Source organism: Aspergillus heteromorphus (assembly GCF_003184545.1).
Source record: "Aspergillus heteromorphus CBS 117.55 chromosome Unknown BO70scaffold_12, whole genome shotgun sequence".
In the NCBI taxonomy this organism is placed as follows: Eukaryota; Fungi; Ascomycota; class Eurotiomycetes; order Eurotiales; family Aspergillaceae; genus Aspergillus; species Aspergillus heteromorphus.
In genome coordinates, this window is record NW_020290417.1 from 251,048 (window position 1) to 274,680 (window position 23,633).

The 23,633-nt window shown below is 57.5% G+C and overlaps 10 protein-coding genes across 10 annotated transcripts; 4 read left to right on the plus strand and 6 right to left on the minus strand.

Annotated features, from left to right (window-relative positions):
- Window positions 1-41: 41 nt before the first annotated feature.
- Window positions 42-2,050, minus strand: BO70DRAFT_35266 (Zn(II)2Cys6 transcription factor). Its single transcript, XM_025541801.1, has 2 exons — window positions 1,871-2,050; window positions 42-1,774 (listed from the first exon to the last, which is right to left on the minus strand). Exons 1-2 carry the CDS (start codon window positions 1,905-1,907, stop codon window positions 318-320), a joined length of 1,494 nt encoding a protein of 497 aa, XP_025399363.1. The 5' UTR covers window positions 1,908-2,050; the 3' UTR covers window positions 42-317.
- Window positions 2,051-3,355: 1,305 nt separating this feature from the next.
- Window positions 3,356-4,866, plus strand: BO70DRAFT_336449 (acid protease; the record flags this gene model as incomplete). The annotated part of the gene is made up of 3 exons (XM_025541104.1): window positions 3,356-4,039; window positions 4,099-4,414; window positions 4,483-4,866. Exons 1-3 carry the CDS (start codon window positions 3,387-3,389, stop codon window positions 4,864-4,866), a joined length of 1,353 nt encoding a protein of 450 aa, XP_025399364.1. The 5' UTR covers window positions 3,356-3,386.
- Window positions 4,867-6,989: 2,123 nt separating this feature from the next.
- On the plus strand, window positions 6,990-7,983 carry BO70DRAFT_387231 (putative alanine--tRNA ligase; the record flags this gene model as incomplete). The annotated part of the gene is made up of 2 exons (XM_025545898.1): window positions 6,990-7,016; window positions 7,159-7,983. The coding sequence occupies 2 exons, from the start codon at window positions 6,990-6,992 to the stop codon at window positions 7,981-7,983; spliced, it is 852 nt and encodes a 283-aa protein (XP_025399365.1).
- Window positions 7,984-8,317: 334 nt separating this feature from the next.
- BO70DRAFT_336456 (GMC family oxidoreductase) lies at window positions 8,318-9,977 on the minus strand (the record flags this gene model as incomplete). The annotated part of the gene is made up of 2 exons (XM_025541105.1): window positions 8,318-9,715; window positions 9,762-9,977. The coding sequence occupies 2 exons, from the start codon at window positions 9,975-9,977 to the stop codon at window positions 8,318-8,320; spliced, it is 1,614 nt and encodes a 537-aa protein (XP_025399366.1).
- Window positions 9,978-10,401: 424 nt separating this feature from the next.
- BO70DRAFT_429180 (FAD binding domain protein) lies at window positions 10,402-12,204 on the minus strand (the record flags this gene model as incomplete). Its single annotated transcript, XM_025548046.1, has 3 exons — window positions 10,402-10,690; window positions 10,751-11,021; window positions 11,073-12,204. The coding sequence occupies 3 exons, from the start codon at window positions 12,202-12,204 to the stop codon at window positions 10,402-10,404; spliced, it is 1,692 nt and encodes a 563-aa protein (XP_025399367.1).
- Window positions 12,205-13,084: 880 nt separating this feature from the next.
- Window positions 13,085-14,113, minus strand: BO70DRAFT_405250 (UbiA family prenyltransferase). The gene has a single exon (XM_025547107.1). It carries the CDS (start codon window positions 14,093-14,095, stop codon window positions 13,145-13,147), a length of 951 nt encoding a protein of 316 aa, XP_025399368.1. The 5' UTR covers window positions 14,096-14,113; the 3' UTR covers window positions 13,085-13,144.
- Window positions 14,114-14,932: 819 nt separating this feature from the next.
- Window positions 14,933-17,012, plus strand: BO70DRAFT_314775 (cytochrome P450). Its single transcript, XM_025540286.1, has 6 exons — window positions 14,933-15,323; window positions 15,371-15,553; window positions 15,611-15,960; window positions 16,044-16,458; window positions 16,594-16,695; window positions 16,821-17,012. The coding sequence occupies exons 1-6, from the start codon at window positions 14,972-14,974 to the stop codon at window positions 17,003-17,005; spliced, it is 1,587 nt and encodes a 528-aa protein (XP_025399369.1). The 5' UTR covers window positions 14,933-14,971; the 3' UTR covers window positions 17,006-17,012.
- A 1,495-nt stretch (window positions 17,013-18,507) lies between these two features.
- Window positions 18,508-19,667, plus strand: BO70DRAFT_314778 (SDR family NAD(P)-dependent oxidoreductase). Its single transcript, XM_025540287.1, has 4 exons — window positions 18,508-18,715; window positions 18,786-19,064; window positions 19,126-19,408; window positions 19,465-19,667. The coding sequence occupies exons 1-4, from the start codon at window positions 18,599-18,601 to the stop codon at window positions 19,638-19,640; spliced, it is 855 nt and encodes a 284-aa protein (XP_025399370.1). The 5' UTR covers window positions 18,508-18,598; the 3' UTR covers window positions 19,641-19,667.
- Window positions 19,668-19,850: 183 nt separating this feature from the next.
- Window positions 19,851-20,432, minus strand: BO70DRAFT_429183 (EthD domain-containing protein; the record flags this gene model as incomplete). Its single annotated transcript, XM_025548047.1, has 2 exons — window positions 20,243-20,432; window positions 19,851-20,123 (listed from the first exon to the last, which is right to left on the minus strand). The coding sequence occupies exons 1-2, from the start codon at window positions 20,396-20,398 to the stop codon at window positions 19,851-19,853; spliced, it is 429 nt and encodes a 142-aa protein (XP_025399371.1). The 5' UTR covers window positions 20,399-20,432.
- Window positions 20,433-21,096: 664 nt separating this feature from the next.
- On the minus strand, window positions 21,097-23,225 carry BO70DRAFT_291865 (uncharacterized protein; the record flags this gene model as incomplete). Its single annotated transcript, XM_025539399.1, has 2 exons — window positions 21,097-22,704; window positions 22,911-23,225. The coding sequence occupies 2 exons, from the start codon at window positions 23,223-23,225 to the stop codon at window positions 21,097-21,099; spliced, it is 1,923 nt and encodes a 640-aa protein (XP_025399372.1).
- Window positions 23,226-23,633: the final 408 nt, after the last annotated feature.

Sequence of the window (23,633 nt, forward strand, 5' to 3'; positions counted from 1 at the left end):
GCAACAGAATGGTTATATGCCGACGGAGGTAATGTGCGTTTATACCTGATCCAAGACACTCACTGTATCTACTCTTCGTCCCAAGCAAGCCTATAGCTTCTGGAACATGCCGCCTTTACAGAAAGGAGCAGCAGCGGTGGAACAAAGGTTTTCCGACCCAGGAGCGAATAGCGGGTAGTGCTCCCTTTTCCCGCAGCGATTCAATTTGAATCTCCAGTCGAATCCCAAACATGCCCTTCCCCCGACCCAACAAAAAAATGAGCCCAAACCACAGGAATGTGACCCGCATCAACCGACGCACCACCCCGGACGATTCCTCACATAATCAAGACGGGCGAAATCCTTGGCAAAATCTCCGTCCACTTCCCTGGCCCTTGCAGCTGCCAGATGGTGGGTAAAACGGCAAGGGCGCGGGGGATATTGTGAAACAATGTCTTCGAATAGATGCGCTCCATGTAGCGAGCGAAAAAATCCCGATGGGCAGGATCGGTACTATCCGCGGCCGCCATAAAGCAGGGCCAGACAAAGCCATGCGCGCCGGGTTCTGCAGGGTCGATGTGACAAAGGAGCTGGCGGAGGTCTTCCAGGGTGTGCCACGAGTTTTGGTTTGTGATTGCTCGCTGCAGGTAGATTTGCACCCCCTTGCAAATGACCTGCTTGACGAGAGACAGGGTTTCAGTGTGGTGTGCCTTGACGCCGGAGGGCATCCACACGCCGGGGTCGATGGGGTTTCGGAGGCATTCGAGGCCTTGGGTCTCGTTGAGGAGGGGCTGGCCGAGGAAGGCGAACATTTCTGTTTGCTTCGCGAGGAATTCTTGTAGTGGGGAGGTTCCAGGGGTGGTGATGCTCCTGGACAGGGTGAGGAGGGTTCGGAGTAGGTGGATGTACTCGGGACTTCCCGTGACGGTTTCCCCCACGAGAAGCACGATCAAAGTCGCCCAGGTCGAGAGATTGAAGACGATATCGGGTGAATCGATCTGAGACGCATGCCGTAAGCGAGAAATGACTGCCGACCGTCGTGATTCCGCTGCTTCTTGCAGGACAGGCTGTCTCGGGACAAGATGTTGTGTGGCCACCACCACGATCGCTTCCTGCAGAAGCTCGTTCTCAAAGGCCATGGGAAGCAAGATATCGCGGTATCCGTTCGATATGTCGAGCACTACCATGACCGGAGCAACGACTTGGGCGAAGTAATCGAATAGCTGCCGGGTTTTGGCATCCATTGGTGCGATCCATGGCTGGAGAGACGGGCTCAGCGTGCCCTCTGGCAGGTCATTTTGAACGAGCTGTTCTGAAGGAGCAGCACAATGAAGGTTCACGCCGGATCTCGAGTGGAACTCCTCGCTCCCCATTATCGAAGTTTGCATGGCATCTCCGGTACGGCCCACTACCTTCTCCTGCCCGCCTGCCTGGCACACCATTTGCATACGTCTATCCCATTCTGGATCCTCCCAAACAGCCGCGACCCCTTCGCGACCGAGATTCACCGCAGCACTCCCGCTCGTTCGCAGCTTGTGCTTCTTGGCTACTCTATTTCCCCCATCACGCCATCGCACAGAAGCACCAGTATGTATCGAGGCGGGTTTATTTACGGCCTCCGGGTCGGCATTGGGCACAGGAATAGTACACCCCTTCAACTTCCCCCGCATGGCCACACCGGCAGTGAAACGGAACCGTCCCAGCCCGGAGCACTCAATCCCCTTCTTCGCACACTTGAGACATGTCGGTTCGCCTCTGTCGCAGATAATCCGGCGCTTGGAGCATTGGAAGCAACCTGACACAGAGAGGAAATTAAAATCAGCATGGGCATCCCCTGGGCGTGTCGGAGAGAGAGAGAGAGAGAGAGAGAGAGAAGGGGGGGGGGAGGTACCTCGTGGCTTGGGAGTACGGGAATCCGACCCTGTCATGGGGACCCGCACAGTCGCAACTCGGAGACAGGAGAGGGATACAGGTTGCCAGATGCGGACATTAGCAGGTGGTGGCGCTATACGACCGACGGCGATGGGGTGACCTGGCGGAGAAGTTGGACGTGCGGCATCGGAAGAGCGTTGGTGAAGTCCGCGGGATCTCCGGTGGCAGCCCGGCACGGAGCGGGTCATCTGTTTCCGAGGGGCCCCGCAATGCCCGTGAAGGGCGAATGCCCTGCTTGAGGTAGTGCTCCATGGTTCCACTCCCCTCTGTTCCTGCTCGATAGCTATCTATCTATCGACGGAGTAGTATCGTATCTACTGATGCCATCACTCCAGGGACGCCGGCAGCCGAGGTTGCAGTTCGTATATTCTGCCATTCTCTGCATTAGCGCTCTCTCATCGGCGCAAACAGGTCCCTTCGCAGCGTGCAGGGAGCGATGTAGGGTTCCTGCACCACGTGACCGGTCTCAATGATCGGTGCCGGGTGAGATCAAGCATTGTGGCCGCGGGTTTCGACAAAGCTTGGCCTCCCTCTGCGACACTGGGCCCATATATTTCTGACATGACATGTGTCAACGGTGGACGTGTGTCACCGTGTGTCACCATCGAGCAAACTGTCGCAGAATGGCAGGGTGACGACCGAGCGTCCTCGGGCTCTCTGTAGACGGCGAACACATGCCCGAAAGTCCAGTTTGACGGGCTGCAAATTAAACCGACCCTCCGCATTAGTTAGGCCTAAGATAATGGCGTTGTTGTTGAGGGGCTTTCTTCACGACCTCCGCGGTCGCTCCGGACGCTAGTGGGCGGACGGTTATTAAGTTATCAAGGTAGCAATGTAGCTTAGTTAGCTATCAGCAAATGAATGGGCGATATGGTTCTTCAACACCGGTTAGATCAAATGGAGCTCCGGACTATGGCCGAAAGCGAGCAGGAGCATCTTCTCAGCACTCTACCTCAGCGGCAGGAATCCTACCTTGCATCCTTCAGCAGGCGCCGGGGCTCCTCCTCATTTCCCCTCCACGCCCTCCACTCCGTCCAAATCCTGCGGACTCCGACGCGCCTTGCTTCTTATCTGCGGGTGGGCCAACCCGTCGCCAATCCGCAGCCACCGCTGACGCAAAGCTGCCTATCAGCAATATCCGTGCTCCACGCCGTTGTTGCTGATCGTCGAGTAGGAACTCGTGCCTGGCCGCTAGCAGGCTGCACTATACGGCCGGCAGCCAGTCGCAGCGCGCAGCTGTTAACCGCTACTTCGGCAGGTTGCGAGATATCCTGTCGATGTCGCGATAGAGGAGAAGCTCCCCCTCCGGTGATGTGCGCTGCAGACCAGCTCGGAGCGAGCACTGCGGGCGGCGGGTGATAATTTCCCAGCAGCTATATAACATCCCGTCTGCTCCCCCCCTCCAGTGCCAGTCTTCCGTTCCTGCCTATCAGTCAATTCTACAGTGGTCGCTGCTCATCCATCCCCTCGCCATCATGTACTTCCCCACCGGCTCTCTCGTGGCTCTGTCCCTTCTTGCTGGCGCGGCCTCCGCCGCGCCCACCCCCATCAAGGGCAGAAGCATCGTCCGCAGAGGCACCAACCACACCATCTACAAGCCCACTGCCTTCTCCAGCGCCAGCACCTACAAGACCACCTCCAACTACAACGCCCTGAAGAAGATCAAGTCCAAGGGCTCCGTCAACGCCCGCAGCGCCGCCTATGCAAAGCGCTCGACCTCCAGCGGCGACTCCACCCTGATCTCCCTCATCGAGGGCGAGGAGTTCGCCACCGAAATCACCATCGGCTCTGACACCTTCGATGTCATCGTCGACACCGGCTCCAGTGACACCTGGGTTGTCGAGAAGGGCTTCACCTGCATCGACCTCGACACGGGCCGTGAGACCACCGAATCCGACTGTGAGTTCGGCTCCACCTGGTCTCCCGACAGCAACTTCAAGGAGATCTCGGGTGAGGAGTTCGACATCGAGTACGGCGACGGTGAATACCTGTTCGGAGTCATGGGCACCGAGTCGATCACCCTGGCTGGTATCACCGTTGACTCTCAGACCATGGGTCTGGTCACCTCCGCTGCCTGGGAGGGTGATGGAACCACCTCCGGTCTGACCGGTCTTGCCTACCCCTCTCTGTACGTATCCCCTTGCAGCCCTGCTAAAGCATGGCTAACCACAGCCCGTCTCATCACAGCACGAGCGCCTACTCCGAGCAGACCGATGAGCAGGTCGAATACAACGGCATCATCACCAGCATGTGGAAGGACGGTCTGATCGACTCCTACTTCAGTCTGGCCATCGAGCGCGACGTCTCCGGCGACGCCGGCTACCTTGCCCTGGGCGGTCTCCCCCCCGTCAGCTACACCGGTGACTTCGCCACCACCCCCATCCTGGTGACCAACATCGAGGGCTACCCCGACACCTACGACTTCTACACCATCAACATCGACTCGATGACCCTGAACGGCGAGACCCTCTCCGGTGCTGGTGGTGACTCCGTCCAGTACATTGTAAGCCCCCTCCCCATCCCCATCCCCATCCCCCAACCACCCAACCACCCAACTAACAACAACCCCAGGTCGACTCCGGCACCACCCTGAACTATGTCCCCACCTCCATCGCGGAGGAAATCAACGCTGCCTTCTCCCCGGCCGCGACCTACAGCGAGGACGAGGGCGCCTGGATCGTGGACTGCGACGCCACTGCCCCGACCCACGGCGTGACCATCGGCGGCACGACCTTCTACATCAACGCGCTGGACATGATCCTCGAGGCCGGCACCGACGAGAACGGCGAGGCGATCTGCATCTCCGGTATTGTTGACGGCGGCAGCGACACCTCCGAGGACCTGTACATCCTCGGAGACACTTTCCAGAAGAACGTCCTCACCGTCTTCGACATCGGTGCCGTTGAGCTGAAGTTCGCCGCCCGTGAGGACTACACCTCCAACGATACCTACTAAGCGGAGCGGGGCTCTGAGGGGGGGGGATCCGCCGGGTGGGTTTGTGTATATACGATGTGAGGGGGACATGTATATGTATGGTTACGTTACTTGATGCGGAATGAATGATCTGACCAGTTCCACTGTTATTTTTGTGTCCCCGACATGTAGATTTGTAAATTTCGTCTCAATGTTCTCGTTCTGAATGCTTGGCCCTGCTGTTCGGGAGAGGTCTCATCCGTCCGTATGCATCTCCGGAAACACCCCATCGAAAGAAGCATCTTTCACTCATCACCCAATCCCACACTCGCCAAAATACCTTCCCACATCCTCTCATAATCCTACCCAGTACCCCTTCCATTCTTCATGACACTCAAAACACCCCACTGCTCGCAACCCCATTCCCCTTCCAACCCAGGAACATGAAACACCGACCGCCTCACCCCACACACCCCGGCGCCAAACCCCTCAATATCTCCCTGACATCTCTAACACCCGCGAATCATTTCCATCCGATCAACGCACCACGTGTCTTGATTGCCGGGGTCGTCGGGATTGTTGGCTGTTTCGAATGGTATATATAGTTTGGCTGGGTAGAGGGATACGTAACGCCGTTGAAGGGGGCAGGTCGGGGTTAATCTTTTCCGCACGAAGCTTGTTTTCTCTGGTTGAGACATCTCGGGGGCCTAAGCCATTATAATTATAGATTGGTTGTTCCGGAGTGGGTGGTTTTATTGCACGGGGTAGGAGAGGGTCTTTCTGCTATGTTGATGTTTAGATCAAGGGTTATATATATAATATATAATTGCCGGGCGAGAGCCCTAGGGTCGAGGTACTAGATGTGGAACTTGGCAACTTTTCGGATACTCGTGTAAGAAACACGTCCCAAGCCACATGGGCTCCATGATATCAGCGAGTTCAAATATGTTTATACGCTGATGTAGCCAATGTTCAGAACTGTCATGACCCGATCGCGCTGATGAAGCTCCTGCCATCAAAGGTTCGCGTGACGATCTTCGAACAAGCGACCGAGTTGAAGGCAGTAAGCACCAACTTCGGAATCGGCCCGAACGGACTCCGGTCGCTCGAGAAACTGGGGATTGAATCCGGTCGGATCGAAGATATCGCGTTTCGACAACCGAGTGGTCATCCGTTTGTTTCTCTGCATTGGGAGACTGGCGAGGTGTTGAACCAGACGGTGCATAGTGATGTGTCTGAGCGGCGGCATGCGATGGCGAGGCTTCATCGGGCGCATTTGCAGCGGTTGCTGCTTGAGAGCTTGCCCGATCGGGTGGAATTAAGGTTGTTCAAGGGGATAACGTCTGTCAGGGGGAAATCGCCGTCTGTAGGGGATGAAGGCGTTGTGGTAGGGTTTCAGGACGGGAGTATGCTATGCCAGCGGTGTAAATTGGTCTCTATTAGCGCTCGAACCTGGTATCCAGGGGCCTGCCGTGAAGCAGTCCTGATGGAACTAGGCTACATTCCTTGAATCATGAACAGCACAGCCCTAAGACCAAAGTACAAATCGCAGTAGATATATAAATGCTTTTTCCGGGAGCATAAGAAGTGACGTTTCCTCCAACCCGGATTTAGAATCCATATAACGTACAATAGCCCCTCGCTGAACCAACAACTGCAGAACAGTCCCTGGTCTTCTTGAAACCACTCTTGCTCACTCCACTACCCGCGTTCATCTCTTGGAATGAAACCTCTTCTTCATCCCATGTGTGCGAGAGGATAGCATACGGCGGGACGCTGTTATCGCTGAATTCCTCGACGGTGTACCTGTCTGGACTGGTGGGAGGTGTTCGAGGGCCTAGTTATTTAACATAGCACCTGCATCTTCCAGTCCCATCATACTCACCCAATCATACGTTGCCACGGTATGATGCATCCGAAAGACCAGGGATCGATCGGGGTTATTTACGGCACAGCCACACCGGGCAGGCTCCAGCCACAGTCCCGCCACAGACTGAATCTATTCAGACAGGCGGGTTTGCGAGCGAACAATAATTGCCTCGGTCCAGAGCGGGGAGAAACAGGCCACGTGATATCTTTCTTCGTCTCTGAGTTTCTGGGGGCAATGATCAGGCGGTGGGTAAAAACGTCTCGGTGTGGCTGCAGCGGCACCCTCCGACGGACCGATGCGCCCTGCGGTTGACAGCAGCACCGTAATGATTGCGGGTATAAAATGATGGCATCGCAGCATCCCCCTCCATCCCTAATGCAACATCCACAACCACAACCACAACCAAACACCAGAATGTCCTCCTCAACCCCCACTCCCACTCCCACTGCCACTGCCACTCCCAGCCCAACCCCCCTCGAACCATCCTCACCTACCAACATGACTCCACCCTAACCACGCACCAAACAACCCTCACCTCCATCACGCCCTTCCCCGCCCTCTCCCCGGCCAACCAGCTCTTGTTCAAACAAGGCACCCCCACAGACTACATCCTGACCACAACCTCAACGATCTTCCACCCCCAAGGCGGCGGCCAGCCCTCCGACACGGGCACCATGACCTTTCCATCGGGAACAACCTTCACGGTGACGTCCGCGCGGATGGACGCCGAAACAAACACCCGCGTCCTACATCTGGGCACCTTCCCCGCCGACTCCTCCTCCATCGCCCCCACCAACGGAGACCCAATCACGCAGGCAATCGACCCCGACCAACGCCTGCTCTTCTCCCGACTCCACACAGCCGGCCACGTCCTCGGCTCCGCAGTGCGACACCTCGTCGGCACCCAAATCGCCAACTTCGACGAGCTCAAAGCGTCGCATTTCCCCGACTCCGCGTCCTGTGAATTCCAGGGCCTGATCGGGGGGGAATGGAAGGAGGGGATCCAGGGGAAGGTGGACGAGTTGGTGGCGGCGGACTTGCCCGTGCGGGTGGAGTGGTGGGACGAGGGCGATTTCCGGGACCGAGGGCTGGCGAGGTTGATTCCGGGCAGCGGGGTGGGCGGGGGGTTGGCGCCGGGGGAGAAGTGGAGGGTCGTCAATATTGTGGGCGCGGAGGTGTATCCGTGTGGGGGGACGCATGTGGAGAGTACGAGCGGGTGTGGGAGGGTGGGGGTCAAGAAGGTTTCCAGGGCCAAGGGGAGGTCGAAGGTTAGTTATGGGGTTGAGTAGGGGGGTGACTTTCGGATTGGTCGGGATATTATTGTGTGTGTGTGTGTGTGTGTGTGTGTGTTGGTTTTCTTTTATATATTTATAGAGAGAGAGTGGGGCATTTATGGCTGGAATCTACTCAGAAGATAGAGAAGGATTTTCGTGCGACTGTAAACACCATGGTCACGATACAGCTTTCAAACCAAAGTTATCATAATTCAGTACACGGTTGCAGAGTATAGTCCCCAAACCAACACAACAACGAGCAAGCCCTGACATGACTACATGGATCATAATGATCTTCATAAATAACAACCCGGACCACCAGACCCAACCACAACACCCAAACACAGCCCTACAGCCCTACAGGCCCCCGCTCTCCCTCCCCAGCAATCAACTCGGCCGCCCTCTCCGCCACCCCATAAACCGTAGCAATCGGATAGGCTACCGCGCCCACGGGAAAAATACTCGCATCGACAACCCTCAAATTCGCCGTGCCGTACACCCTCAACTGGCTATCCACGACCCCACCCTCCTCCTTCGGCGCCATGACCGCCGTTCCGCAGGCATGATGCGTCGCCAGCGCAGACGCCTTCAGGACCTCCTGCAGAATGGCCAGATCCAGCGCTTCAGCCGGTAAATTCGGCGGGGGGATGAGGAATTCATTGAGGGGGGAGGTGGACGGGAGGGATTGCAGATTTCTGAAGTGGGAAGCCATGAGGGGGAGATCGAGGGGGTGGGAGAAGAAGTTGGGGTCGATGGTCGGTTTCTCGTCCGGATGGGGAGAGGAGATGTGCACGGAGCCGCGGGAGAGGGGGTAGCTGGGGATGAGACCTAGGAGGGCGATGGAGGGTGAGAGGGTGGTGAGGAAGGTGCAGGCTGTCGGTTCTGTATCGGTGGATAGCAGGGTGTGCAGGGGTGGGGGGATTCCGTGGCCGTGTTGGGAGAGGAGGTCTGCTTCGGACCCGGAGCGGACGAAGGCTAGGGCTTGGATGCCCGGTGTGAGTCCTGCGGTGTCTGGGGAGGCTTTGACGGGGATGGGGAGGATGGCGAGGAGCTGGTTCTGGAGATTTTCGCCGACGGAGGGGTGGTCGATGAGACAGGGGATGTTGTGGGTGGTTAGCAGCGATGCGGAGCCGATGCCGGAGAGTTCGAGGAGTTTGGGGGTTTGGAAGGCGCCGGCGGCGAGGATGACTTCTTTGGTGGCGGTGATGGGGTCGGGGTTGTTGTGGAGGAGGACGCCGGTGGCGGTCATCGGGGAGGTGGAGGGGTCGAAGAGAATGCGCTCGACGGGGGTGTTGGTGAGGATGTGCAGGTTTGGGCGCGGGGTGGTGTAGTGGGTGCTGGCGCTGCGGAGGCCCCCGGGGGTGATGGCCGCGGTGTAGGGGCGGGTGCCAGTGGTGGTGGGGGTGGGTAGAAAGGTGTCGCGGAAGGGGTAGCCCTGGGCGGCGAGGGTGTTGTTCCAGGCGTCGATGAGCGGGTGGTTGCCGGGGGTCGACAGGGCGGGGTAGGTGACTGCGACGGGGCCGTTGGCGGGATGTGCGGGGAGGGCGCTATCAGCCGGAAGGGAGGTGTGGAAGCTGCGCTCCAGGGCCAGGGATAGATTGCTCCAGTTCCAGCCCGGGTTGCCCAGCGCCTCCCAGGCGTCGATGCCCGCCGGCGATGGCGGCACAAAGGCCAGTCCGCTGATGGAGGACGTGCCGCCCAGGACTCTCCCCGCGGGCTGGTCTTGGTGGCGGTTGTTCAGGCCAGGCTGGTCACAGTCAGAGCAGACAGTCTACAGGATCCGAGTAACACACCTGAGGCACGGTCTGGAACTGCCAGTCCACATCGGAGCCGGTCAGGGTGGGCCAGGCGGCCGGATCCTGGACGCGGCCCTCCGAGGTACGGTCCGGCCCAGCCTCCAGCACGAGCACCTCGATGTTGGGGTTTTCGGCCAGGCGATTGGCCACGACCAGGCCGGCCGTGCCGCCGCCGATGATGATGTAGTCTGCACGGGAGGGATGCGAGGCCATGGTTGTGGTTGGAGTGGTGATGGGTGGGACGGAAGGATGGCAGGAAAATGTGGGATCGCGTCGCTTAAATCTCGGGGCTCACGGTCGGAAAGCCGGAGTTGGCCGGGCGCGGGTATTGTAACCAACCGTCTTGGCCGTCAGCTTTGGGGGAATTAGAGCGATGCTACTGAGTAACTAGTCAATGCTGATTATGTGCTCGATTTATGAACTCCGGCAATGCCTCGTGGGACTTCGACTGCGCAATGCTCCCTGCCATATCCTGATGTGCTCATTCTAACACACTGCATGTACAGGCAAGCTACCATAACACCTGATCAGATATTGCCATGTGCATTCGTGATTATCCTCATTACGTATCAGCGAAGAACACCCCACCTATTCACTGAGCTGTGAAGTACAGATCTAACTCTTCAGCAATCAGCGATCAGCGATCAGCCCGACACAGCCGTCCATCGCCCATCTCCTCCCACACCTCGCTGCCCACCGCCTTCAGCCCATAGAAGATATGCTTCGGATCATACCGATTCTTGATAGCGTTCAGGCGATCATAGTTATCACGATAGAACGTCCACTGCCAGTCGGGCTGGTTCGGATCCGCCTCATTCAGATACGCGCCGCCCTCGGGGGTGAGGGTCGCGAGCAGGGGGAGGAGGGTGTCTGTCATGAGTCGCTGGTTGACGATGTCGTGGGTGCGATTGTAGTAGTCGAAGGCACTAGACCAGTCAGTAACGTGGGTTGGCAAGTATGGGATGGAATGGACGGGGGTATCTTACGTCCCCAGCACGATATCGATCTGCGCATCGCGCCACGACGGGGTGACCGCGTTGTTGGGGACATCAACCCGCGACACGTTCAGGGAGATGCCGGAGATGATGGCGCCGTAGCCCGTGATTGAGCGGAGGGCGTTGATCAGCGCAGGGAGATTGTTGTCGACGACGGTGCGAGGGATGAGTCGGCCACCGAGCTGGTATTCCGTCACGGTTGTCCAGGGGCTCATGTCCGTGAAGCTGTCGTAGAAGCTGTCGTACTGGATGATGTTGTACGCTGGGCTGTCAGTGTGGAGCCTCGGGTCGAGACGGGAGAAGGGAAACTGACCATAAGGCATGTGATTGTCATTTAGGATATCCAGAGTATCTTGCATCAGACCCTGCAGCTGCTCCTTGGTGCCGCCTGGCAGCGTCGTCGGGTAGACTTGGAAGGTGCCATTGGCGACCTCCCAGATAGCCACGCCGCCCAGGTCCGTCAGGGTAACCATGTCCCGGATGTAGGTCTCGATGGCTTCCCAGAAGACGTCCTGGCTCACTCCGGCATCAGTGAAGGTGAGGTTGGCGCTCACGGTCGTGAAATCAGGGTACAGCTTGCTGGTCATGGACAGAACAGCGGCATAGGTGCCACCGCCACCACCGCTCAAGGCCCAATGCAACTCGGAATTGTCCGACGGAGAGGCGGTCCAGTGCATGCCAGTGGCGGTGATAATCTCCCACTCCAGCACCTGGTCGGCAGCCAGGCCGTACATCGACACCAGCTGGCCGTGGCCTCCACCCTGCGCGTAACCGCCCGCGATGCCCACCGTCTGACAGTTGCCGCCCACGACCACGTAGCCCTGTTTATGTGCGGCATCCAAGGCCTCCATGACCTGCACGCCGGCGCCCACCTTGATAGCCGGGCCGGACCAGCTCCGCGACGTGTAGTTGAAAATCTCGATATCCTTCAGATGGTGAGTCCAGAGCGCCAGGGCCCCAGCGCCCGTGGATCTGCCGAGGAAATCATGGCCGGTGTTGCGGATGACCAGGCGGATGTTATGAGCCTGGGCAAAGTTGATGGTCACCAGATAGTCCTCCGCGCTGCTGGCATTGACGGCATACTGGACCAGCGAGTCAATGGTGCAGGGGGTGTTGGGCAGGTGAGGGTCGCAGGAGAAGTTGGCAAACCACGCGGCCATGGGTGAGTAGCTCGTCTCGGAGTGAGTGTCGGTCACCTGCCACCTGTCAAGCAAGTCATGACAGGCATCGGCGTCGTAGGGGAGGAACGTGCTGTTGGGGTGGCAGACACTCGCCGCGGGCACTGTAGCCACAAGCTTGCCTCCAAGCGTGTGGTTGAAGGCATTCCAGCGCTGCGGGGATGGCCAGCACGCGGACCCAGGGAAGCAGCGGCATGGGCATGGTTTGGTTGCACTGGCTGCGAGAAGCAGCAGCGAGAGGAGGAGAAGAACAACACGGCCTGCCATTGTAATGAACTCAAAGCGTGAAGGATGACCGGTAGGTGGGATTCTGGTATCCGATCCTGCCACTGTTGTTTCGGGATCCTTGGGGTGGTTGACAGGATAGTGGGCTGGAACCGGGCGATTCGCGCCCGCCTGTGAGTCTGACTCTGCCGACCATGAAGACAGTGAATGCCACAGGTGAACACATGTTTGTATCCGTGAGTGAATGGCCACAGTGACTGCTGTCTGTAGAGGCGAATCTGCTACCTCTCTCTTCAGCCCCTCCCCCTCACGTGGCTACTCATCTGCAGGCAACCGCATAGCAGACACCTCCAGGTACTTTGTGCCTGTGGTATCCGACATTGTGTGTAACACAGTTGACCATGGACATGTACGCACACTTATCTCAACTAAACCAATTTAAATATGCGATAGGTACTGTACAGACTGGTACATACACAATCATAACCAACACAAAGCTCCATCCATACAATACACGGAGGGGCGGGAGATGCGCCGGCTGCGACTAGCGCAGGCCCTAACCGGTCATCTTCAGGACTTCGGAGGTCGGGGCCTACGCTAAACTGGAGCTATCCTCTAGCGTTGGCGTTGCATCAATCCTGCAGAAACACGCCGCGTTCCTGCTTCTGCTTGTTGAGAGTGGGGACTGCCATGAAACGGTGTGGGTTGTGAGTAGATTGCATCATCAGCTTCAGCAGAGCGAAGGATGGGGGGGGGAGCTAAATTAGCTCCAGACTCATGCAGTCCTGCAGGCTACGGCATTACGCTGCTTCGCTTCCGGCCGAGAATATATCCAGTACGGACGGAACTAAATCCCGGAATCCGATTCTGGCTCGTTGCATACTTGTGTACATTTTATTCAATCATCGAGACAAGGCAACCCCCCCCCCACACACACAACGAAAGCAACAGCCCACGCCCAACAGCTTCTAGATATCTCCCCTCACAAACCCCACCTCGAAACCCACGGAAGCAGGTACAGCAGCACCAGCCAAAAGCACCATAGCCTCCACGCGGCAGCATCAGCGCGGAAGGACCGCGCCTGGGTAACCAGCCAAGCAACCGCCACCGCGACGGCAGTGGGACCGAGGTATCCCCACCACGGCAGTCGCCAGAAGAAGACGCAGGCCGGGCCCCAAGCCAGGACGAGCACGGCCAGCGTCCAGCGCGACACGGACTGGCCCAGTAACAGCGGGATGGTCAAGCGGCCGCGGGCGCGATCGCCTTCCTGGTCCTTCAGGTCCTGGATCTGCATGGTCGTGAGGATCACGCCGCTGATCATCGCTGTCCAGAGGTAGCCTCGTCGGGAGATGGGCGTGCTCGTGCTCGGCCCCACGGCGATGATCAGCGACGCGGCATTGTACAGCCCGTACGCTACCGCGATGAGGGGGTTTCGTATGATCTCGTCGCCGCCGCCGAGGTCGTTGTAGAGCCAGGTGAGGATCAGGATGAGGGCCATCTCGTGTTCGATGTGCATGGTGTAAGCGAGGGCCAGGGACAGCGGGATGGCCGCCATGAGGAGACGGCGGCTCTGGAGTGCGGTGATGCGTCCGGTAGGGATAGGACGCCATGGCTTGTTGATTTGGTCCTCGTGGATGGCGTCGGGAGCGCGCTGGTTCGCAACGTCGAAGATGAGGACAGCGACCCAGTTGAAGAGGATCACCAAGGGCAGCCGATGGAGGAGGATCGTCGTGGTGGACGGGACGCTCGAACCATGGCTTGCTCCCTCTGCTCCGTCCGTGAGGGCAGGACCGGCGAGGGCACCAAAGATCCCAAATGCCGAGTTGGGCAGGACGAACGTGGGGAAGTCGCTTTCGGTGAAGAGCCAGATGATGGCGGGGAGATCCCGCCAGGGGAATCGAGGCTCGCGGGGGTTGAGAATGGACTTGTCCATGATGTGCAGGGGTGGAGGGATCGGATTGTTGCCGGAAGGACTGGGGAGAGGGGACAGTGGCGATGCGAGATCTGATGTGCCCGTGCTAATGGTGTGCGTAAATTGGCTTTATAGGCCGGTACCGATCCATCGAGACATTCACAGTATGCATTCCGTAGTTATCCGGAGAGAGGGAAGGATGATCGTGGACTGCCCTGATCCGGCACTCGTAGGACAGACCACCAGCCACGATCGGGACAGTGGTCCCTGCGTCGCGTTGGGGATGTGGGTTGGTGGTCACGCATCAATTGGATGCCCCATCCGACGTAATGCCTACTCGCTCGGATAGCGATCGAGCATATCTACCACCTGCAATTGGACACGGGGAGCAATTACGGGCCATGTCGGGTCAGTGCAGGAGATTCCACGCCAACGGCATCTGTCTAGTGTCTAGTCTAGATAGATACTTCCTCACGCAGCCAAGTGGCTTCTGCGAGTCCCGCGCTGCCGCATCCCCCAAACCACGCTACTGCACCACCATGCTCCCACGGGCTATGATCCACACCGTATCCGGTGTTTCCGGACCTGTTGGGCTGGTAGCACAGGAAACCCCTCTCTTTGTCGGCTGGGACGCACGGCGCACTTGAAACGGCGATACGGGCGAGATTGAGACCCGGCACGGGCGAACGGGGTGGGGTTCTGCAGGCGCACGGTGGAATCGGCCAGCTTCGGGGTCTGGAGGAGCTGGCAGGGGGTAGGAGACAGGAGATAGTGTGTGTGTGTTGCCGTGCGGGATTTACATTTAAGTACGGTGAACATTCCAATTGCGCTGTCGAAGTCAATTCCAATCCCACGATGGAGAATCTGGTGGCCGTTGCCCTCGGGGCCCTGGGTGGGATGGCCATCCATCGCGGATTGTTCATCCACGGCGAGTGGCATATCCAAGCGCCGACTATTCTGCTCGCCCATCTGGGTGTGTTTGCACTGGTTATTGTCTGCTATCATGTAGCTACAGAGCATGGGGATACGTTTTCATACGATGTGCCCTGCCTGTTCGCCGCTGGTTACCTGGTCTCGCTGTTTGCCAGCATGACCGTCTACCGAGTCTTCTTCCACCGGCTGTCGGGGTTTGACGGTCCTTTCTGGGCCCGAATCACCAAGCTCTGGCATGTGTGGAAAGTGCGCGACGCGCAGAATCATGTGTTGCTGGGTGGTTTGCACGAGAGGTATGGGGACTTTATCCGCACCGGTAAGTGCCAACCGGGTCTGCTTGGTGGGTACCTCTGACTATCTCAGGCCCCAGCGAGATTACGGTCGTGCACCCCGACGCCTTCATGGTGGTTGATGGTCCGCAGACCAAATGCATCAAGGCCGAATGGTACGACCTGTTGCATCCAGGCCTGGCCCTGGTGACGACCCGCGACAAGAAGATCCACGCCGCGCGCCGTCGGCAGTGGAATCGCGGGTTTTCCTCGCAGTGTATATGCCCTCTCACCCCGTCATTACAATCGGTGTAAGCGTATCTAACCATCGCAGCCCTCCGCCAATACGAAGAAAAAGTCCTCTTCTACCTCGGCCAACTAGACGAGATCATCGAGAGGGAGGCCCAGACCGGGCAAATCTGCGAGATGACCGATCTCTTCTACTGGTTCGGGTTCGACGCGATGGGCGACTTCGTCTTCAACAAGTCATTCGATATGCTGCACGACCAGCAATGGCACCACATGATCGTCATCCTGCAGCGGGCGCTGGATATCCTGGGCCCGCTGAGTCCGGTCCCCTGGCTGATCCAGATCGCGTTCAAGTTCTTCCCCAACTTCTGGGTTATCAAGTATTGGTTTACCATGAAGGCGTGGTGTGAGGAGCAGATGCGGGAGCGGATGCAGGTATAGTAGTAACCATCCGATCCCGATCCCTAACCCCAATCCCAACGAAATCCTAACTAGTACCAAACCAAACCACCCCACAGATGAACCTGTCCAAGGATCCATCCCGCGTCCCCGACGTCGCACATTACCTCACTGAAGACGTCGAAGAATCGACCGACAGCTGGACCTGGCTCTCCGGGGACAGTATCCTGGCCATCGTGGCCGGCAGCGAGCCCACCGCCGCCGTGCTGGTCGGCCTGTTCTCCTGCCTCGCTCGCCACCCCATCCACGCTGAGACTATCCACGCCGAGCTCCCGGGCGTCGACATCACGGACCCGATCGCCCTCTCGAAGCGCTGTCCGCATCTCGAAGCGACCATCATGGAAGCATTGAGACTCTTCCCTGCGCTTCCGACCGCGGGGCTGCGCAAGACGCTGGACGAGGGGGTCGTCATCGCGGGGAGATATATCCCGCCGCAGACGACAATTGTGGCCCCGCGGTGGTTGATTGTTCGACGTGCGTATTCTTCTTTTTTCCCACTTCCTTCCTTCCCTTCCCTTCCCTTGTCTCCCTATAGTATCGACAACGAATCCATTTGTTTGCTGTTTCCGAATCGCTAACCAATGCACCCCTTTTCCAAAAAAAATATAGGAGAAGACTGCTTCACCCGCGCCACAGAATTCATCCCCGAACGATGGTACAAGCATCCCGAGATGGTGAGGAATAAAGCGGCGTATAACCCTTTCGGACTTGGTGAGATTTTCTTTCCCTTCCTCCGCTTCCTTCGTTCCTTCGTTCCTTCATCCTTCATCCTTCGTCCTTCGTCCTCATCCTTCCAATCCCACAACAGCGTAATACTGACCAATCGACAAACCCAGGCCACAACAGCTGTCTCGGCAAGACCCTCGCGACGGACTACCTCCGTCTAGTGACCGCCCGTCTAGTGAGCAAGTACCACATCCGGCTCCCGGAGGGCGAGACAACCGACGAGGTGGTGGGGGATCTGAGGGATCGGTTTGCGTCCAGACCCGGGCGGTTGAGGTTGCGGTTGGAGGTGAGGTGAGATGAGGGGTGAGATTGTTTGTTTCTTTGTTTTGCCTTGTTGTTGGCGTTGAGAGTAGTCAGGTCAGGTCAGGTCACAAGATGAATGTTCATGAGATCATAGAATGGAACTCAAACTGGAACCGGAAGTAGAGTGGAGTTGTACGTTTCGAGTTTCTGACAGGGGAGATAGGGTAGGGTGTCTTGATGCGTTGGCAGTGTTACTTCACTCACTCCCAGTCATCCTTTTCCGTCGCGGCTCCCGGGACGGAGTGGTGAGTTGGCAATTGGCATGGCATGGCATGGTGTGGGTTGGTGTAACAGGAGATGAATACTCCGTAGAACCGAACTTGCCTGTACGGAGTAGATAGAGGGGGAGGCAGAAACGCCGGTTGTCAGTGTCAGTTGTGGGTGGTCCTGTTTTTGGTTGGGTGTGCAGATCGACAGTGGCGGACAGGAGAATTGCTGGTTTGTCGGTGGTGTGGAGACGCCGCTTATGGCAGGTGAATAATAATCAAAATGTGGACTGTGTGGTGGTGTTGTTCCTGTCGGGCTAGATAGAATGATGGTGGATTCTCCACCTCCCTCTAATCTCGTCTACTCTAGTCTAGACAGTCTAGCCTGTTTGTTTTGTTTTGTTTTGTGATCGATACAACACCCCTGAAGCCAGAATGCCGTCGTGATGGTGCAAAAGAGGATATGATCCAGATGACGGAGCTACCTATTTTCTTGTTAATCCTGTTTACCCAACATATTACTGACTATGGACCCGTTATACCTCCCAAGTTTGAATTGCGGGCCACAATGTCACTTCGGGAGAATGGGAAGTGGGTACGGAGTACTCTCCCACTCCCGTACACTTAACTAGTTACTTATTGGGCTCAGTGTCACCGCGCCAATCAGCCAAGCTTCAATTGGCTTTCTGACAGACGTGCCAGGCTGCTTTGGATACCTTCCTCGGAGCTATTTTTTTTTTTTTTTCTTTCGCGCGGGGAGTCAACTTCCTCCTACTCTACAGATGATCTGCATACGGAATACTGCATAGGCATATGCTGGCGGGCGGGGGATATGCAGGTTGTTATGCCGATGATTCTGGCCTTTCCTGCCTGGCGGTCTGACTATTTCTGAATAGGCAAGACTAGAAAAGAGAATTGTGGCTTCGTCAATGTTGGTTAAAAGCGCGTAAATTTAGTTATTCCTGAGAGGGATTGGCGCGGAGAAAAAAAAAAAAAAAACGCCACACATGTCTTTTTCTCAGCGGCGGTGGGTTTGACCGGGCTTTGTCTTTTGATTCGGTCCGGTTTGGAGAATATATTCCCGAGGATTGTAGATCCAATGCTCCAATTCACTCCCAAGACCCGCCAAGGGTTCGCACCGACCAGGTTGAAGCCAGGTCGTAGAAGTCATTAGCTGCCAAGGTCGCAGCCATTTAAACTGCCCCGTTAGATCTAATCCCAGCCAGACTGCTTAGTTTCGCGTCAGGTTGTTTCCCTAGAAACCTAGGGTGGTAGCTGTTTGGGGTGAGACAGAGTGACCGGAGAAAACCCCGCAGTCTCGCCAGTCGACAGCTTTCCTATCACAATCACCTCTCTTCTTCATCACATCCGCCAACATCATGATCCCCCCACTCCCCTCGATGACCCCGACCTGGCGCAATGACACATACGCCGCCATCTCCCCCGCTAGACCGGAGCTGAGCGCTGTCGGGAAGACGATCATCATCACCGGCGCAGTGAGTACCCCATCTCCAGGTCCAAAGTGCACACACACGCATGAGTCAAACTTGTCTGACACGTACATAGGGCAGTGGGATCGGTCGCGCGACCGCTTCGTCCTTTGCCCAAGCCGGCGCCAGCCATATCGCGCTGCTCGGTCGCACGGAGGCCACCTTGCTGGAAACGCAGAAAACACTTCCCTGCAAGAGCTCCGTTCATGTTGTCAGCGTCACAGACGAGACTGCCCTGCGAGAGGTGGCCTCGACGATCGGGGCCTGGGACGTCCTGGTCCTCGGCGCGGGATACGTCGCGACTCCGGGGTCGGTTGTCGACTCCCCAGTGGATGACTGGTGGCAGGCGTTCGAGGTATGTCTATATCCACCTGCGACGATTGTGTTGGCTATAGCTGCTAACCCCCCCCTCCCAGACAAACGTCAAAGGTACCATGATCCCAAGCAAAGTCTTCCTTCCGACGGCGAACTCCACCTCCGCAGCCATAATCACTACCAGCGCCGCGGTGGTCTTCCCCCCGATTATGATGGTCGGCATATCAGCCTACATCAGTTCCAAGCTGGCCGTGGTCAAATTGACCGAGTTCCTCGCGGCAGAGAACCCGTCCGTCTTCATTGCTTGTCTGAGTCCGGGGATGGTCGAGACAAATATCTTCATCAAAAGTGGTGCCAAGGCAGACCAGTTGCCCATGGATACCGGTTAGTGGCCTCTTTCTCTTCACTCTTCCGGTCGGGCATACTAACACGACGAATAGTACAACTTCCGGCTGATTTCACCGTCTGGCTGACCAGTCCCGAAGCCTCGTTTCTGAAGGGGCGACAGGTCTGGGCGAACTGGGACGTGGAAGAGTTGAAGGAGAAGGCGGGCGAGATTCAAGCGGGGCTGCAACTGACCGCGAATATTAACGGTTGGCCGTTTCCGAATATGTAAATGGATCGTCTGGGGACTTGTGTCGGTAGGTCTAGCTAGCTAAGCGACCGCTGACAAGACAGAAAATAAAACGAAATAATCGCATCCCTTCTCACTTATCCCCAAATAATCCTCCCACACCAACCCGTATTACACGGGTATACACTTTCCCCGACATAAACCAACCCAACCCGTCCCCCTTCCTCCACTCCCCCCCGAAAACATCAACCATCAAACAGAAAGCGAAACAGAATCAACCACCCTCCCCCCCTCCACAAAAACCTCCTCCCACCCGGCCGTCAATTTCGCCCCGGGCTCAAAAACCCTCTCCTCGCCCGCAAACAGCGGCTGGAACTCGGGGTCCGTCAGGATCGCCTCCATCGTCTCCATGCTCGGCACGTACACCGACACGATGAGATCGTAGTCGTCCAGCTGCCACCCGGGCTGGATGGTCCAGGGGATCTTTTCTAAGATGAGGTTTTTGCTGGATTGGGGGGTGTGGAACTACCCGTGGTTTCCGGCATATAGGTCAGCATTCTGATTGTCCGGGAGGGAGGGGATGGGGGTGGGAGGGGAGATGGTTGGAATGCGAAGAAGTAGAAGAAAAAGGAAGAAATACAAACCTGCACGACCTTCAAGGCACCATGCCGGGCCTGGATGATGGCAGACTGCGGCCCGTGCGTCTCGATAAGGTATTCTTGGAATTCCTCGTCGGAGATGGTCGCTTTCTTGCGGCGGAAGGCGGTTAGGTTGATCACTTTCTGCTTCTGGGGGGACATGACGGGAGGGCGGCTGGGAGATTGGTTGGTGGCAGGGCAGGGCAGGGGAGGGAAGAAATAAATATGTTGCTGTTACGGCTACAAGCTAGTTAACTGGAGTAGATACAAGCTCGTCAGACTTGGCGAGGGGACTGACTTTCTTTATCCTTGGGGATACCGATACCGATACCAATGGGACGGACACTTTCGATCGGTGGTCTGGCCCGCCCGCTAGTTTGACGAATGTTTCTTTTACATTTCACCCGTACTCCTCCTCCTCCCCATCGATATGGCTAGCTGAAAACGGGGTTTAATGGCAAAAGTAAGCCCCAGGTCGCATCTCTGCCTCTCCCCGTGCCATGAAGATCGGCGTTGTTCAATACCGGGAAAGCAACAAAGCAATCTCGGCTTCAACCCGTGCTTGCGCCCGGAGTGCCGCCCAGGACGGACTAGATACACGGAGGAGTTAGACTGGTTGACCCGGACGGAAGCCCGCCGACAGCCCCGTGCCGTCCCCGCCGGTGAGCATTCATTCATTAACTGCAATCTTCTATAGTCGGGGTCGGATCTGCAGCTTTCCGATCCGGACATCTGGACGGGTTGCACGTCCTGCTATAGTTCGAGTAAAAGGTGCTGGTATTTTCGTCGGCCTTGCATCGCGGTAAAGCTCCAACTCTTCTCTGGAACGCCATTCCGGTGGGGGGAGAATGGGGCAGCTCTCACAGCCGCAAGAAATCATTCCAATACTCCCAATTCAACTCCTGATCATCGATGACCCCAAACCCATGCACCTCCAGCGGACTCCCAGCACCAGGAGCAGACCCAGGCACAGACCCAGGCACAGGCACAGAGACCTGCCCCCCGGAACCACCCACACTATGCCTCCTCTCCCACAACGACTGCACAAACCAAGGCGTCACCACACCCCCTTCACCCAACCCTTCACCCTCCCCCTCCAACGCCTTCCTCCTCGCCTCCCACGCCTCAACGGTCAAATCACCCAGGGCGACAAAAAACGAATTCTCCACATCCTCCACCAACTCCACATGCTCCGTAAACAACTCCTCCACCAACCGCCACGCCAAGTCGACCCTAGCCCCCATACACCGTCGTCTCAGATCGCTCAACACACAAATATACGCATCGACACTCGCCCGGGACGTCAAATGCGCCAGCAGATGAAACGAAAACTCGCTCCGCTTCAACACATCCACCATCTCCAACCACGTCAACGCCGACTCGAACAACATATCATTCTCCTCTCTCGTCACGTACAGATCCGCGCCCATCATCCCCGCCGCGCGACCCCGCGGATGACGCGCCGTGAAGCGCAATCGCGCAATCGCCAACCGCGTCATGGCCCGGGTGACAGCGTGCAGCGGGATGCGCTCATCGGTACACCGGAAGTATTTTTCCTGGTAGATGGCCTCGAGTTCGCGGATCGCGGCGTCCTCGAGGTCCGTCGACGTGGGGGCTTTCGAGCGGTGCGGGCCCTCGAGGATACTCTCGAAGACTTTCGTGGCTGTCGGGGATGACTTTCGCCAGAGCGTGACTTCGAGTTTCATCAGCACGCAGAGCATCTCTGTGGGGCCGGTGTGCTCGATTGGTGGCTCCTGCATGTCGGGGTGGAGGTCTGCGTCGTTGACGTTGCGGGGCAGGCGGAAGTCGCCGAGGGAGGACACCGGCGGCGGTTTCATGGCCGGGGTGTAGACGGCGCGACAGCGGAAGTCCAGTCCGCGGAGCTGCGCCCATAGGCGGACGCGCATTTCGTTCTCGAAGATGGAGAGTTTGGGGTCGTGGGTCGTGCGGTCGAGCCCGAGTTTTTGCGCCACCCGGATGGCCGAGCCGGTTAGCGTGGAGGTGAGTTCGCATTCGGGGTTGGAGAGGAGGAAGAGCACGAAGGCTTGGAGCACTTCCAGCGTGCGGGTCGTCAGGAAGTCGGCGGCGATTAGGGCGCGCAGGGTCGCGGTGCGGTAGCGGGTGAGAAGGGTGGCTCGGGATGACTGGAAGGAGGTGGAGCAGCTGGTTGGGGAGAGGGCTGTCACGGCGTGCGTGTAGATGGCGAAGAGCATGGCCGTCAGTGGGGCAGGGGTGTTGGTCGGGTCCCAGCTTGCGTCCAGGATGCGCTGCTGGAGGGTCGGGACGTGGATTATTTTCGTGAGGGGGTTGACGCTTTGGACGAAGATCTGCCAGAATCGGTAGATGTGTCTAGGTTCAGGGTGGAGGGAGTCCAGTGGAGGTTGCGGGGTGCTGCAGATGGATTCGAGGGATGGGGTGGGGTGCAGGAAGGGGTCGTCTTTGTGGCGGAGGGATGGGTATTTGAGCTGCTGGCGTGTCAGTAGAGGTATTGCATACGATACGAAGGTTATACTTGGGAATTATACCTCTGGGCTCAGGTCCGACCATAGATATCTGGAAATGGGTTAGCTATGACACCTGAGCCGTGCAATCAGACTCACCGTTCGAGATTTCCTGCTGGCTGTGAGGTGGTGATCTCCGAGGTGGGATTGCAAGGCGCAGATACCATGGAAACTGGACTCTCGGGGTTCTCCTTTATCGGCCCCTCCAGGCCCGAATGCACCCAGGAATTGGCATAGGGGGTGAAGTCGACGTTGTGTTGCCGCATCAGGTCTTCATAGCGGGCCAGTCGCGCGAGCAGCTCTTCATCGGCGGCTCTCTTCCGCGGTCGATGTATGGCGGCAGAGTCATATAGGCACTCTGCGCGTGCCTTGAGGCAGTTCGAGCATGGGTCGCCTTTGTCGCATTTGACCTTGCGGCGGGCGCAGAGTGAACAGGCGAGCCGGTGCTTGGGCGCCTCCGGGCCTGGCGTTAGCGGGAGGGACGTCATCCTGTTCAGGGAAACGAAAGGCTGGCTATGGTATTGTGACTTCAAGGTTCCGAGTGCTTCTTTTTGGGGCCAGAAGAAGCAGTCGGTATAACAGGAGTCGTCGGGGTGAAATTGTCCGAGACGTCTCGAGGGCTTCGGGTGTCTCGGGTCTGAAACGGGTTAGCGCCCTCGGGCTCGGGATCCGAGCTGGCCGACTTACTAAATATATCCTCTGTTCCTTCTTCTCGGTGTGTTTATTGCGGATGCAAAGCCTGATGCGGGTAAGGGCTAGACTCGGGGGAACTGATTCACATCCACTCAAAGGGAAAAGGGGCACAGAAGCATCGAAGAAGACAAACTAGTTCCGTAGGACATGGTCCTTGCAGCCCGGAGAGTGGACATGCTCCTAGCCCGATCGGGACGAGTCGG